Source organism: Manacus vitellinus, unplaced genomic scaffold, assembly GCF_001715985.3.
Source record: "Manacus vitellinus isolate BGI_N305 unplaced genomic scaffold, ASM171598v3 scaffold_6_pilon, whole genome shotgun sequence".
Lineage (NCBI taxonomy): Eukaryota > Metazoa > Chordata > Aves > Passeriformes > Pipridae > Manacus > Manacus vitellinus.
This window is the reverse complement of record NW_021940750.1, coordinates 38,516,338-38,532,456: the sequence shown is the minus strand read 5'-3', so window position 1 is coordinate 38,532,456 and position 16,119 is coordinate 38,516,338. Positions and strand designations below refer to the sequence as shown.

Here is a 16,119-nt window from a genome sequence, read left to right as displayed (position 1 = left end):
ATCCTCTGGTTTCTTTCTCACGGATGAATATATGGAGCTATTTTTAGGTACAGGGACAGACTGACACACTAGTTTGTGTGCTAGCATGGCAAAGGCCTCCTCACCCACTCTGTAGTGCTGCCTGAGAGGCAGAAACCTTCAGCACAGCTGGGACACAGCAGCATTTAAAGTACCATTTTGGCAGGCAACCTGCAGCCTTTAGCATGGTTTGTGTCTCTCTCTGCTGGTTGTGGTTTATTTAAGACCCCTCACCCTTTGGTTGGGTTTTTTTAAAACATTTAAAACTTTTAAAAATGTGGCTGTAGAGACCCGTGTACCTCACTAGTTCAACAGCAGCTGAGGGAGCTGGTGGGATTCAGCCTGGGAAGAAGGAGGCTCAGTGGGGACCTTCTCACTCCCTACAACTCCCTGACAGGAGGGTGGAGCCAGGTGGGCATCGGTCTCTTCTCCCAGGTAATAAGTGACAGGATAAGAGGAAAATGCCTCAAATTGCACCAGAAGAGGTTTAAACTGTTTACTATGGAAAATTTCTTCATGGAAAGGGTTGTCAAGCACTGGCACAGGCTGCCGGGGGAAGTGGTGGAGTCACCATCCCTGGAGGGATTTAAAAGATGTGTAGCAGTGGCACTTGGGGACCTGGGTTAGTGGTGGACTTGGCAGTGCTGGGGTAATAGTTGGACTCAATGACCTAAGAGGTCTTTTTCAACTAAAATGATTCTATGATTCTAAGATTATGAGAAGTACGGGCCAGGCACAGCTTTAAAACACAAGCTGGCTCTCTACTGGAGCTGCAGCAGGTCCATGTCAAAAAGGATCTAGTCAAGAATACAGCCTGATTTAGTGTTTCACAGAAATGTGCTAATCTGTGATGGCTCAAAGACCACAGCCTGCTGTCCTTATTCAACTCTTCACATACAAGACTAACATATGGGCACTGACCAATGCTTGTTAAAAACGTTTTAAAATATTACTTCCAGCTTCACTACCACCTTTTAGCTGTGATAGTTCCACTCCTGGAGCAGCTCCTCTGAAACCTTGTGGTCGACCTCAGTCCTGACATCCCCAATCTTGCCCTTGCCAGAAGGAAAGGCCACAGAGATGTTTACCTGGCCTGTGGTGCACTGGTCAGGGCATCAAATCAGTAGAAAACTAAACCAGCATGAAAAAGAGGGAGTCAGTGGTTGTTTAGTGTCTGAGCTAGTTAGCAAGAGTCAGCTGGCGTGGTGGGGACAGAAGGGACAAGAAAGGTGGCCAGAGCCAAGCACTGAGGGAATCCCCTTTCCAGGGGCTTTTAGCCACATGGTCTCTATGGCAAATTATCCCACACCAATCTCCTTGTTACCCCCTGCAACTACCTAGGTAGGAGTTAAATCTAACCTCGCCATTCACAACCACCTTTTTCCATTTACACTAGCCATGTGGAAGGAAGGGCAGGTATGCCAGAAATTCCTGTCCCACCCTTCCAACAAGCCACCAGTGTTCACTTGCTGTCAAACAGCTCCTGTGAAAAGCTGTGGTTCTTCTGCACAGCTCCTCTCTGAAACAGCAAGAAAACACTACTCAACTTGCAAAATCCAGTAGCTGCAGGGCAAAGCAGCAGTGCTGAGTAGTCAAAGGTCAAATCTTTTCCTAGTGGACTTCAGGAGCATCACAGAAGAAAGTTACAGTAATGCTTAGACCATGGAAACCAGCTGCACTAAAATTTCACAAACAATTATGTCTCTCTACTATCATTCATCTGGCAATTTTTCAGAGGAGTTCCCTTCTCAAGGCTGGCCTGAGAATCATGACAGGCTGAGACACTTTCATGTCCTGCATAAAAGACAATTTATTTCTTGTCTCACAGAATAATGACAGTGTGTTTACTTGCGTCACAAACAGTTGAAAAATCCGGTAAAACTGAAACATTGTATTTTTAAAGCCTGTACACGGAAAAACACTGCCCACCTCTCACACTTAACTGTGGCAAAAACAAAGGAAGGCCCAATCTTAGTTTCTGATTCAAAATACTAGTTTAAGGCTTTAGGCCTTCGAACAAAAAGATTACACTGATAAATTAATACAAATTTATGCCATACAATCACACTTCTATTGTGTTATTTTCCTTCCTTTTCAACATCAAACAGAGGTGGTTTTTATACATTATACTCCAACGGATTGCTGCCATCAATACAATAATACCTGTTCTCTGCATATACAGATTTTCACATGCTGAAGAGCACACAGGGAGCACATGGTATTGCTTTACCTCTCCTTTCAGATACCTCTCCCACACAGCTTCTCTAAACACAGTTAAACACTTAGAGACAAGAGACACTTCAGGTGAGTTCAAAAAGAAAACACACACCTTTGAGCACAAACTCAGTGACACCACAGTCTGTGGTCACACACTTTTCCTCAGTCTGTCTGAGGAACTCATGTTTCTCATATTCACAGTATTTAAAAAAAATATCTGCAAAAAAACCAGAAAAGGCCACTGAAATTCTGACAACTGAGGTTTCATCTTCCTTTCCCTCCCTCCCAGTATCATACATCTTCCCTTTCAAAATTACTGGTTTTTTACGCTTCAGAGTTTAAATTAAAAAAAAAAAATAACCTTAATAGATCCCTTTTTTAGCCTGTCTTACAGTCTTACATGACTTTATAACTATTGGCACTTCCACATATAATGGGTTAAAGCAACATTATCCTGCCATGATGCATTTTTCACAGTGTGATATTTTCAGAGTGCCTTCCAGCTGCCAGTGCTCAGCTTTCAACAGCTTTTTTGGCACTTAACAAACAGTTCACACAGTCAGTCAGTCAGTTTGGGCTGCAGTGGTGTGTTGGCCTCTGAGCTTCACTGTGGCACTTTCTGCAGGACTGGAGCAAACACTGTTTTGTTCTTGCAGTCGAGCTCTTGTGTTGGCTGGGCTCGGAGGCTGTCACCAGTGCATCAGGCCTGCTGAAAGGAAAGGGCTTCCTTTCCCTGTGGAGCTCTCGCTGCTCGCAGTCTGGGCCACCAAACCAGAGCTCGCTCACACAATGGAGAAGAAACCACACTATGGCTCGTGCGCAGTCCCATCTCTCCAGTTTCCTGGTAGTCTGGCTGCAAAGGGCTCCAAGCACTGGGACTCTCCCCGCCTTTCCTCAAGGAGACAGCCCCGGGACCCAATGCCTCCATCCCGGACCCCTGTCCTTTCAGAGGCTGGTGTCGATGGCGCCTGCTTTGGTCTTCAAGGTGGCCTCAGAAATGGTGTCCGGCTGCCCATCCCTACAGAAGAGCACAGCAGGAGTCTTGCAGGCCCACATGGCCACCTCTCCCCCGGCTCGCCGGGCTAGAGGAGGACAGGGGCGCGCCAGGGGGGCGATGTGACGATTGAATGTAGCGTTCCCGGACACGGTCAGCCCGGCTGCGGGGCTCCAGCTGGGGGCCTGGGACCGACAGGTAGGCGACCATGTTGTTGCGAGTCCTGTAGCCCCCCTCCCGGCTGCGCCGCAGCAGCACAGAGATGTTGGGGTTGCGGGCGGCGTAGATGAGGGGGTTGATGGCGCCGTTGGCCCAGGCCATCCCGCTGGCCACGGCGTCCATGGTGGGCGAGAAGGGCAGGTGGCCGGCGGCGGCGGCAAGCCCCAGGATGCAGTAGGGTCCCCAGCAGCAGATGATGGAGACGATCATGATGAGGACGGTGGTGGCCGTGCGCATCTCCCCGTAGGCGCGCAGCAGGTGCCCGTAGGTGGTGAGGGGCCGCACGCGGCTCTCGGCCAGGTGCACCGCCCGGCAGATGTTGAAGTGGCAGAAGCACATGACGGCGAAGGGCAGGAGGTAGCAGAGCACGATGAGGGCCGCGCCGTAGGGCGGCCCCAGCCGCAGCACAGGAGCACGCCACGGTCGCGATTGCCCCTCGACCCGCCAAGCCCGTACCAGCCCGCCAGCGCCGCGCACAGCCATGACGGCCGCCAGCAGGCCTGGCGCAGCGCGACTGCTAGGGCCATTCTTGTGCCCCGGGCTGGCGCACGACTGGCACAGTAGCGTCGAAGGAGAGCAGGGCCATGGTGAGCGTGCGGCCTATCTTCCTAGCCCGGCCCCCTCCGGACACATCCACCGAATTCAATCGTGCAGGCGGCGCTGGCCAGCACAGGCGCTGCCCGAGAGGCCTAGCCGGCCGGGCGGCTGAGCAGGCTGAGGAAGGCCAGGCGGCAGGGCAGAGCAGGCGCCCAGCAGCTCCGACAGCGACAGCGGACAGCACGAATGCGTTGGTGACCGTGCGGAGACTGCCCGGCTGCCGGGCGATCTCACCAGCAGCACCGCCCCGTTTGCCAGCGCCGACAGGCGAAATGAGCAGGCGCGCGGCCGCCCTGCAGGCCAAAAAAAGGCCCCCCGGCCCCCCCGCCGCCCCGCCGCCCCCAAGGGGGGGACCCCCCCCCCCACCCCGGCCGGGGCCCCGCCGCCGCCGCCCCCCGGCCCGCTCTCGCTTGCCCGCCGCCGCTCTGCCCCGTGGAGATGTTTCCCGCTCATGCGCACTCGTGCCCCGCGCCCTCCGCGGCTGAGAGGGCGGCTGCCGCCCGCCCGCCCTCGCCGGCCCCGCCGGTCCGCTGACGGTACGCTCGGCCGCCGTTTGCCGGGGAACCCGCCCGCCCGGCCGGCCCCACAGCCGGGCACGGGGCCGAGCGGATGCCGGCATCCGGCTGGGCTGCGGACGGGGATCCCCCCTCACCCCAAACCAGCGTCATCGCCATCCCAGAGTCCGGGATGGGACCCCCCCAGACGCTGTCAACTCCTCTCCCCTCCTGGCTGCTCTCCCCGTACAGCCCCGCAGCCCATCACGAAGGACCAGCAACCCCCAGACGCTCTGGCAGAGGCCAGGACCACCTCACCCCACACTGGCGTCATTCCCATCCCAGAGTCGGGGATGGGTCCCCATAGACCTTTTTCTACTCGCAGATCCTGTCACCCCCCCCTCTGCTCACATCCCTCTCCCCTCACATCCCTCTCCCCTCACATCCCTCTCCCCTCCTGTCCCCCTCTCCATCATGAAGGACCAGCTACCCCCAGACACTGGCAGAGGCTGGGACCACCCCCCTTCATAGAATCATAGAACCAGCTGGGTTGGAAGGGACCTCTGAGATCAAGTCCAACCCTTGATCCACTACCGCTGCAGTTGCTAGACCATGGCACTAAGTGCCACATCCAATCTCATCTTAAAAACCTCCAGGGACGGAGAATCCACTACTTCCCTGGGCAGCCCATTCCAATGGCTGATTACCCTCTCTGTAAAGAAATTCTTTCTAATATCTAACCTAAACCTCCCCTGGCACAGCTTAAGACCATGCCCTCTTGTCTTGTTGACAGTTGCCTGGGAAAAGAGACCAACCCCCACCTGGCTACACCCTCCTTTCAGGTAGTTGTAGAGAGAGATGAGGGCTCCCCTTCCCACTCTCCAGGCTGGAGGTTGAGATGTCACCAGCTGTAGGGTTGAGGAATCCAGTCAGGGACCCCCACATGGGCACAGGACCCTGTCCCCCTTCTTTCAGCCATGCTGGAGCTGCCTGCCTCTACCTGAAAAGTTTCCTAGGGATGGGGCTAGTGAATAGCTAATGAATGCTGCATCCCAATTAATGGCTGAAGAGCTTAAAAACATTCTGTGCTGGGCTTTGTGACTTGCTGTCCCAGCTCTTTCCTGCGAGCAAGGCTGGGGGGCTGATCACAAGGGAGAAGCCCAGAAGCTGAAAACACATGGAGGAGTTTGGTCCTGCAAGCATGGAGGGTGTGCATGTCACTTGTTGCTCCTCAGGACCAGAAGCTGTACAGGATTTACTGAGGGGTTACAGGAAAGCTGTGAGCAAGAGCTCCAAACACTGTCCTATAAAAACTCTCTTGGCAGCACAGGCATTCTCTGAATGAGGGGATGATTTTTGTTCATTCCCATTCCAAAGTTATAATTTTCAACTTGGCAGAAGAAATTCCTCCCAGGCGTTTTGATGCCAGTGTTTTCCAAGCTCACCAGTATGACTTTCTCCCTTCTGCTGCAAGAGCTCCTGGGAGATGATCATTCTCATTTTCATGTCTCATTTTAACAAGTACACCCAGACACTCCCACAAGTGTCTTCAGTAAACAAGCACCAATTTGTCCAGAGACACAGTGGAAATGACAGGCCACGAGTGGTCTGAAGCTCTGGCTCCTGCCACTGCAAATGCTTGGTTTGGTTTTTCCATTGGCAATCCTCCCTTGGAAGGACTCTGGCAAAGCAAACACTGATTGCACTCCACTGCACAAGCTGCCCCTGGACTGAGACAAAATCATCAGTAAATAATTACCTAAGGTCATAATAGCTCAGACCTTTGAATACAGCTGCTCCTGTTGAAAGTTAACCATGGGGTATTTGCAGCCAGTGGTCTGAGATAAGCCAGAGAGGAAGGTTTAGGGAAGCAGCATGGCACGCTCACGCAGTGGGGACAGTGGGAAATTCATCCCCAGCTCTGGGATGCAGGAGAGATCTGGTGGAGTGAAGCAGGTGTAATGGAGGAAGGAGGTATCTGGACAGGCCTAAGAAGGGAAGACAGGGCATGAGACAGAGCAGCATGGCTGGCTGCGCAGGACACAACAAGGATTCAAACCAACAGCCATGACACACACAGTAGAATCCTGGAAATGTGCTCTGGGAGGGAAAATAAGAGGAGAAAGGAAGTGTTTTCAGCTGGCATTTAATACGAATCTGGTTTTAAAATTCATAATTTTCAGATATAGAGAAGGCACATAACTTTGAAGACAGCTCTCCAAGATCAGTTCTGTTTTCTGTGAGTAATTACTGGGGAAAAAAGAAAAAAAAAGAAGAAAAATATTATGGCTTCTCAGAGCAGCCCGTTTATGCTAATCACAGCGCACCCAATATGCTCATCACAACAGGGCAACACAGCTTGTTATCTTGAAACACGGCAGATGCTGTCACACCACCCAAAGCTGTTCCCGTTGCTCTGGCATATCGCAGCAAGAACAGAAATTCACGGGCAGGAGAAGCACAGCACCACCAGCGAGACTTTGCCATCACCCGTGGCTCGGGTCACTTGAACAAGAAGCCGTATTTGAGTGGGTCCTCCTCCTCGACAGTGAAGGTGGCTGTGCCAGTGTAAAAGGCTTCTCCTGAGACTTCCACAACGACAGCGTTGTAGTCGCCAAACTTGGCTTCCTGCAGAGGGATCAGGATCAGGACAGAGGCGACAGCAGGTTTCCACACTCCCAACCCCAGAAAATGCCAGTGCTACCTGGCACTTATGCAGACACCCCTCTTGGAGCACTGTGCTCTGCCCAAGTGCATCACAAAGTGTGCAGCAGCCGTGCAACACAACAAGGACTTATTGTCACTTGCTTTTCTGATTAAAATCCTTGAAGCATGAGGTTTATGGGAGGGCAAGACCCCCAGGCACCTCCCCCTTTCCACATGCTCTTCCTCAGGCAACAGAAAGGCTTTTCTGCTTCCCCACTGAGCCAAGGCAACAGCAATTTTCCAGCAGTCCTTGAGACAGGGGGAAAGACCAGCACAAGCCACTTGCCTTCACTGCCTTCCCAGTGAACAAGGAGCCTGTGGTGCTGCTCCGGAAGGTTCTGGTCTGATTCAGCTGGATGAGTCCCTTATGGTACTGCAGGGCAATGCGAGCTGTCACACCCGAACCTGTCGGACTTCGGTCAACCTACATGCAGAGGAGATGATGAACCAGCTCTACTATTCTGGAGTTTCATAGAAAACAGTATGGCTCCCCTCAGATCTCTCTGGCACCTTGATACTGTGCTTGGGGGAAATCCCTCTAGCCCAGGGTTTTGTGCAGAACCTGGATATATCACAGCGGGAGGTTTGGGGTACTTCTGGATTGCGATTAGCTTTGGCACACTTATAGGGATGGATGATCTAATAAATATTGAGGCTATTTAGGGAGCACTCGAAAGCTTACCAGCATCACAACAAAAGGACTCAGAGGGGCTAAGGCCACCCTGCCCCTGGGACATTCCTATCAAAGGGTTTGTAGGTATAAACCTTTCTAAAAGGTCACCACCTAAGATGCACAGAAGTATTTCTGCCATTATGAATTAAAACAGGACATGTGAAATGACAGTTGGCTCTTCAGAGACATGACTAGCAAAAAGTAATCACTGCCCAAACTGAGCAGCAGAACTGTCCCTCTTCTCTGCAGAGGACGTAAGAGGGGACAAAGGTGGTGCCTCATGTGCCTGAGGAGAGCCCATTTCTGTACCTGCTCATCTGCAAACACACAGATGTTGGTGGTGGGCTCCTCACTAAAGGCATCTTTCCCATCTGTCAGGATGGTGCCGTAGAGGAAAGCCAGGTCTTCACTTTCAGGGTGATGAAGTTTGAACTGGGAACAGCACAGAGAGGGTCACACACAGCAGCAGCATGTGCAGTACAGCTTCCATGAGAGACCAGAGGAAGGGGGCAAGGCCACACTGCTGCGTTTCCACCTCTGCTTCTGCAGTAACAGAGATGGACGCAGCAGGAGCTCCTTCTTACGTCCTTGTAAGGACTCTGAGATTCACCATGAGGTTGGAAGGATGGGACTCCCCCCCCTCCTGAGTGTCTCAGTCTGGTGCAGTCACCTCGAAGGGAATGTGCTGGGGTGCCACGGTGCTCCCCCATACCTGTTTCTTCACCGCTTCTGTCACTGCGCTCGCTGCACTGACAAGGTCTCTGGTCTTTGAGGAGCACACATCAAGGCCCAGCTGCTCGGCGCTAAGGAAGGCGTAGAAAGTGCCGCCGTAGCCGATGTCAACCACCACCTTCCCATGGCCAGGGACGTCAATGGCCAAGTCTGAGCAGAGAAAGGGAGGGAGGTAAGCAGGGCAAACCGTGCTGAGCCATGGGCTTGCTTGCATACGGAGTGAAGGAACCTCACTTCACGCAAGGGCAGTGGTTGGGACGATGTGTAGGTGCTCCCATACATGTGATGCCTTATGCCACCCCAACAACCTCTGAAGAGCATCAGAATCAGGGACGGATCTGCCACATGCGCCTCAGCCAGGCCACTAGCCCCCAGCCCCCCAAAGCCCACTGCAGCGGGCCGGGCTGCCCACGGTAGCGGCGGTCGAAGAGCGGGCATACGCTGTGGCAGCGCACGGGTTGCCGCTGCGCGGCGTCCCAGGGCACGAACAGGCGGTGACGAGCCCGCAGGGCAAGCGCAGGCGGACGCGGTCTCCGGGCGGGCCGGGCTCCGCGGCACAGCCCGTAGTCGAGCGCGAACCGCTCCCGAGGGGCCATCAACGTGCGTGTCCGCACATGGCGCTGTAGCCGGCCCGTGGCAGGACAGCGCCGCAGGTGCGCGCCCTCCGCGGCGCGCCCCGCCGCGCACCACCACGGCCCGTAGCATGCGGCAGTTTGCCGCCGCGCGGCGGGCCTTCGTGCCCAGCGCCAGCCGCACGTGGTCCTGCGCGGGCCGCCACCATCCCGCCGCAGCGGACAGCAGCGACAGCCCGGCCGCGCCGCCGCCCGCTCCGCCGCCTCCAGCCGCGGGATGATGGCGGCAGCGGCTCGCCCGCCACGTGTGCATCTCCACCGTCTGCAGCACCGGGCCGAGGGCGAGTGCGGCGGCAGCGGCCCGCCCGCTTCCGCTCCGACACCGACCGCGACAACGACACTGTCACCGCCGCCCCGCGCGCCATGCGCACCGCGGGGGACGCGCCCGGCACGGTCGAGGCCACGCCACACACCAGAAGGCCACGCCCACTCGACAGTGACAGAGCCACTGTCAGAAAGCCGCGCCCCGTTTGAGGCCGCGCCCACCCCGCCGGAGCCAAACCCAAAGCCACGCCCCCTCTATACCACGCCCCCATGTCTGGCGCGCCCTTGCGGGTGGCCCGCCTCACATTGATCAGCAGGGCCCTCCGTCCCGTGGGCGGAAGCGGGAAGCGCCCGAGGCGGAAGTGTGGTGGCGGGGCGGTTGCCGGGTAACAGCGATGTTCCGCGCCGGTAGGACGGGCCGGGATTGGGAATGGGGATGGGGATGGGGATGAGGATGGGAAAGAGAGTGGGGGTAACGATGGGGATGAGGTTGGAGTGGGCTCGGTGCGCCTCTCGATAACAGCCCCTGTCCGCCGCGATCTCTCCGCAGCCGTGGACATCCAGCCCGCCTGCCTCGGGCTGTACTGCGGCAGGACCGTCCTATCGGTGAACGGCTCCGTGGAGACCTAACGGGGACTGCGGGGTAAGTGCGGGGCTCGGCCTGGGCACGGGGTGGCCCCGAGCTCGGGCTGGGGCGGGTCCCGCCGTGAGATGGGATCGATCCCCTCGAGATCGGGGCGCTGGGGTCGCCGAGGGCGGGGAGAGGTCCCTGAGCTAAACAGGAACTGCTCCGTGAACGTCCCCTGGAAGGAGGTGCTGGAAACTCGATCCCAAACCAGAGCTGAGCGGAGGGGCTGGAAAAACTGGAACAGGACGGGATGAGGTGGAGAGCTGTGCTGAAATCACTCGGATTTAATTGGATTTTATTTTTGAGGGAGAGCAAGATCCAGGGAGGGGAGTAAGAAACTGGGGGACAGTGGTTGTGAGCAGCTTGGTGGGTAAATTGAATCATGCTTCACCCTTGTTTCTATTAAGAAGCAGGAGCCAGACAGAGCAAGGCCAGTGTAAGCTGAGACATTACTGATGTTTTTGTTTCATCTCTTTAAACATTTGATCAGTTTCTTGCCCCAGTGCTGCCTCACGCTGTTTGTCCAGGAACTGCAATGATGTGCTGTTGTTCCTCGGGTTGTAAATCCCATCTCTGCTCTCTGCAGGTGTGTCCCAGAGGTCAGAGGACTGATGACAACAAGATCTGCAGGGAATGTACAGGATCTCCAGACCGCTATGACTGGCTCTACCTCGGCTTCATGGCCATGCTGCCCCTGGTCTTACACTGGTTCTTTATTGAGTGGTATTCTGGAAAGAAGAGGTTTGTGTGGCCCTTCTGTAGATATGTTGTTTAAAAATGGAAATCTTGTATCCACGAGTGATCAGTCAGAGATGATGAATTTAACTGTCCAGCAGTTCTTAGAGTTCCAGCATGGTTTGGGTTGGGAGGGACCTTAAAGGCCATCTGTTTCCACACCTCCAGTCATGGGCAGGGACACCTTCCACTAGACAAGGTTGCTCCAAGCCCTCTCCAGGCTGGCTGTTGGTCGAGCTGATATGGTAGCACATAAGCTTTGAGCAGCTGGAGGGGGATTTATTTGCTAATGTAAGGGTCCTGCAGATCCTTTTTGCCAGTCAGTGCCCTCGGGGCATGGTCTGTATCTGTTTAATGATGCCCACTCCATCTGCCACTTTGGGCTGGATTGGGTTTCCCAGCAGGCAGGAGTAGTGGGTTGTGTCATCCCCTCAATCCTGGGTCAGACCTCTTACCCATAGAGGCCCTGGTCAGTGCCAGAGAATGGATTTGAGTTCTCTCTTTAGGAATATGTATTCTGGGCATGGTACATCAAGGAATTTCTGTTAAAAAGGGGTTTAAACCCACAGCTACCATGTGGCCATTGGGTGCTAGACTAGAACTTGGAGATGTTGGGTGCTAGACTAGAACTTCTAAGAAGTAGTGACTGGAGTGTACTAAACTGTCGCTGCCCATGGCAGGGGGTTGGAACAAGATGATCTTTAAGGTCCCTTCCAACCCAAACCATTCTGTGATTCTATAAACACTGAAAACATAGGGGACTGGGAGAGTTTAATATATGAATATATACAGAATCATGGAATCAGTTAGGTTGGAAAAGACTTCTGAGATCATCAAGTCCAACCCATGACCCAACACCACCTTGTCAACTAGACCATGGCACTAAGTGCCACATCCAGTCTTTCCTGAAACACCTCCAGGGACAGTCTTTAAAAAGGACTTGTATCTTTGAAAATGTTTCTTATATCATATGTAACAGCATTACCCCTTCTGAGACATGTGGTGTGTTATCCTCACTGCTGCTTTCTTTGCCCATTTTACACACCAAACCATCTGAGATTGTAAATGAGTTTTCACACTCAGCTTCAAACACTGAATTTATCCAGGCAGAGCTGCCCCAACGTTGGTCACAGCGAATATTAACTCTGCAGGAGGTTCTGTCCTGCACAGGCCTCTGCTTTTCAGTCGGTGTTTAGATTTCCTGTAGAGTTAGAAAACCAGTAACTCTCTGTGTTGCCCCTCAGCTCCAGCGCGTTGCTGCAGCACATCACAGCCCTGCTGGAGTGCAGCATTGCAGCAGTGGTCACCCTGCTGGTCAGTGACCCCGTGGGGTCCCTGCACATCCGCTCCTGCAGGGTGAAGAAGCTCTCGGACTGGTACACGATGCTCTACAACCCCAGCCCCGACTACATCACCACAGTGCACTGCACCCACGAGGCTGTCTACCCCCTGTGAGTGTGAAGGCTTTTGTGCTCCTGTGTGTCCCTCTCTTTTATACAGCTGTGTTTGTGTCTGTGCCTCTTCTCAACACTGCAGAAAGTGTTCAGATGCAGCTCAGATCAATGAGTATCAATACCCTGAAGTCTTTGATGCACTGAGCTGTTTTATATGAGAAACATTTCCCACCACTTAATGACTTTCTGAGTAACCAGAGAAGGTGGCACAGTCCAGGCTGTCAAACAGAATCACAGAATCAACTGGGCTGGAAAAGACCTCTGAGATCATTGAGTCCAACCTGTGCCCCAACACCACCCTGTCAACTAGACCAGGGCACTGAATGCCATGTCCAGTCTTTCCTTAAACACCTCCAGGGACTGAGACTCCACCACCTCCCTGGGCAGCCCCTTCCAATGTTTAATCACCCTTTCTATGAAGAAATTCCTCCTGATGTCCAACCTGAATCTCCCCTGACACAGCCTGGGACTATGTCCTTTCATCCTCTCACTATTTAGCTATGAAGCTCAAAGCTGCTTTTTATTTCTTTTTCTTTTCCTTTGCTACATCTTGACCATTTCCCCCTTGGAAAAGTGAGCCCATCATTCCGTGTTTACATCCTTTGGTTATAAATTCTTTAGACTTCACTGACTAACCCCAAATTCCCTGGTTGTGACTTGAGTCTCCATGAGAAAACTGCACATTTGAAGGAATTTCTGTTTTTTTTCTCCTCAGGTACACCATTGTGTTTATATATTACGCATTCTGTCTTGTGCTAATGATGCTCCTTCGGCCTCTCCTGGTTAAGAAAATTGCCTGTGGCTTGGGAAAGTCTGATCGATTCAAAAGCATTTATGCAGCACTGTACTTCTTCCCCATCCTCACTGTGCTGCAGGCTGTGGGAGGAGGCCTGCTCTGTGAGTTCTCTCTTAATAACACTCATAAACATACCTGTAAATGCACACTAAGAAGTGATTTATGGGAGGGAGGGAAGGGACACTTTTTGCTTTGGGAATAAGGACATTGTTTATTGTGAGGACTCTGACCTGAAAAGGTTGCTCATTAGTAGCCCTGACCTCACTAGGCTCCTGACCCACTGCTTTGCCTCAGCCAATGCTGCTAGAGACTGTCCCTTTCCCAAAAAAAGGAATAGAGTGCATTATGAGAGGAAATTACTTCAGAGGGAGTTAATTCCACTTTCTGCTAAGGCAGAGTTTGATTTTGGAGATGGATTACAGTATAGGTTTGTGAAGATAGGGTATTTTTGGTTTAGCTTCCAGCATCCTTGTCACATGTGGAGAGGTGCCACAAAATCATCTCTCAGCCTGACTACTTTTCTTATTATCTGCCCTTTTCAGTTCGTGGTTTAAGTGTACAATAACTCCACCAAGAAACAGTAGAAGTTTGAAAAGCTCAGTGAGAGCTGTTGTGGAGTTGTGCTTGGCTGACCCCTATTGCTGTGCACGTGTGATGTGCTGATGAAAGATGGGCTGGAGTTTACTTCATACCTGTGGTTATATGTGGAAAAACTTTCTCTGAACTGTAAATCATGCCTTTTTCCTGCTAATGTCTTCCATGTTTGCCTTTAGATTATGCCTTCCCATACATCATACTGGTGTTGTCTTTGGTTACTCTGGCTGTTTACATGTCTGCTTCTGAAGTGGAGGTGGGTAAACATGTTTCCTATGTTAAAACTCAGATTATAAAAGACCTGAGTGAGCAGAGACTACTTTGTCTCTTGCCTTTTCTCAGCAGTGTATTTTGCATTTAAGCCTCTTCCTTTATGCATTCTCCTCTTGGCTGGAGGAAGCTCCTGTGAGACTTCCCTCTCATGGTGCACTGCTGCTGGAAGGGCTCAAACACAGGAGCCTTCATACAGTCCCTGTGTTCTGCCTGTAACATCTCTTAAATGTCAGGAACTGGGGAACAGGCTGAATGCTAACAGGATACTGTGTTTATTTTACAAGTCTTTCAAGGATCTTCTGGTGAGGAAGAAAAGGCTCGTTGTCCTCTTCAGCCACTGGTTGCTTCATGCCTATGGAATCATCTCCATTTCCAAACTGGATAAGCTTGAGCAGGACCTGCCATTGCTTGCCCTGGTTCCTGCCCCTGCCCTCTTTTACCTGATGACAGCAAAGTACACGGAGCCATCACGCATCCTCTCGGAAGGGGGAAATGGACATTAAAAGGAACCTGTGCCAACAACGCCATCCCACTGATCTGGATCAAGCAATTTAGTCATGCTTTGGAAACTCCTGTTTTAAAGGAAGTTGTTCATGTGCCAGACTTCTGGTGAAACACCTCTGGTTGAGACTGTATAATATCAGAAAGCTGCACTTTGTATTCCTCATAAGTATCTGGTATAGATCAAAGGGAATGTCTTTGTATCTATTTATCACTGTGAATCTGTATAAAAAGCTTGTGACACGTTCTAGTACAGTGGTTTGCTTGTGTATGTTCATTTCCTAATACAATATTTGAATAAAACAACAGAACCTGGTTTTCAATAGACTTTAAATTTAAAAAAATAGAGCTTGAATATGCCAGAGAGCTTGTTGTTTCTCATCACATACTCTAGTTTCTATCCCCCACCAGTGGAAACAGACTGTCTTCTTCCTTCCATCAAAAGATGAAACATGTTGTGCATGATTCCTCATGATGTTTGGGTCTGACTGCTGGGTAAAAGGAGAAGAACTGCACTGTAAAGTTCACTATAAAGTATAGTTTATGCTCTGTGAGCTTCGTGTAGGGAGACCTGTTCATGTAGGGAGAGCATTAAATAGATCAGATTAAAGGTTTTCTTTTCTTGGTAGTTTGGTTAATAAAAATAATTGGAGATTCTTTGTCTCCTTAATGAAATGCCATTATCTCTGCTTTACATTCCTCGAAATCCTAAAGTGAACACCTTGGTAAATATTGTTAAAACTCCCGAGGCTGCTCAGAGGAGAGTGTTTGGCCTTGCTGAGTCAAATCTCCACTGACAGACTTAGTTTTCTCTCTGTGTTGCTTTTAGGGATTAAAGAAGTAACTGAGCATCATAAGGAAATCAAATGCTGTCTTTTCTGCCATGTACAATATATAATTTGCAGACACTCTGATCTAGAGGACAGTTCTAAAGGTAAGGGATTAAAACTCATGTTAGAACACCACACCTAAGGACTGTTCCTCTTTCATGGGCATTTCTGTGTATGGACTATATGCATTGGGTTTAAATGTTGGGCTGTGTCTTGTTTTTGAAAAGATAACAACAGCTCCCAGGTAACATCAGGTATAGTAAAGAGTACATTTTTTGCTAGTTCTAGAGAGTCATCTGTTCTTTTGAAAGCAGAATGAAGGATTCTATTAAAAGGAGAGCTTACAGGAAGACAGTGCACCTCGTGGACCTTGCCTGAAATCCCCAACCACTGACCTTACAGCTTGGCTCCAGTGCTTTAGCCAAACTTGGAATGTGAAATACAAATTAATAAAGTCTTCTTATCACCTTTTCTCAGTAGCATTAAAAAAATTTTATATATATAATGGCAACCAAAGAGAGAAATACACACAGTTTGGAATGACCAAGCAATGTTTTTATAGTGGCTCCTTGTGAAGAAACCTGCCCTGAACATTTCACACAGAAAATACTGGCTCTGGCTTTCAGATGGAGTAGGATTCTCTTCTGCTGTATGTTCACCATCTTTCTCTTCTCTGCCTGATTCCTCTGACATTCTCTTCTATAAATCCATCATTTCTCTCCCTGGTTCCTGATCACATTATCCAGACTCAATGATTCCAAA

General features: G+C 51.4%; 3 protein-coding genes across 3 annotated transcripts; 1 reads left to right on the top strand and 2 right to left on the bottom strand.

Moving 5' to 3' along the window:
- Positions 1–1,696: 1,696 nt before the first annotated feature.
- On the bottom strand, positions 1,697–4,664 carry GPR135 (G protein-coupled receptor 135). Its single transcript, XM_029964155.1, is given in 6 exon segments — positions 1,697–3,306; positions 3,308–3,988; positions 3,990–4,048; positions 4,080–4,176; positions 4,178–4,219; positions 4,221–4,664. Coding segments are annotated over 6 exon segments (1,449 nt in total). The 3' UTR covers positions 1,697–3,180.
- A 2,004-nt stretch (positions 4,665–6,668) lies between these two features.
- Positions 6,669–8,957, bottom strand: L3HYPDH (trans-L-3-hydroxyproline dehydratase). The gene is made up of 4 exons (XM_008922205.3): positions 8,631–8,957; positions 8,228–8,350; positions 7,532–7,669; positions 6,669–7,167 (listed from the first exon to the last, which is right to left on the bottom strand). Exons 1-4 carry the CDS (start codon positions 8,862–8,864, stop codon positions 7,042–7,044), a joined length of 621 nt encoding a protein of 206 aa, XP_008920453.1. The 5' UTR covers positions 8,865–8,957; the 3' UTR covers positions 6,669–7,041.
- Positions 8,958–10,041: 1,084 nt separating this feature from the next.
- Positions 10,042–14,882, top strand: JKAMP (JNK1/MAPK8 associated membrane protein). The gene is made up of 6 exons (XM_008922198.3): positions 10,042–10,189; positions 10,761–10,915; positions 12,154–12,360; positions 13,079–13,260; positions 13,933–14,009; positions 14,311–14,882. Exons 2-6 carry the CDS (start codon positions 10,854–10,856, stop codon positions 14,527–14,529), a joined length of 747 nt encoding a protein of 248 aa, XP_008920446.1. The 5' UTR covers positions 10,042–10,189; positions 10,761–10,853; the 3' UTR covers positions 14,530–14,882.
- Positions 14,883–16,119: the final 1,237 nt, after the last annotated feature.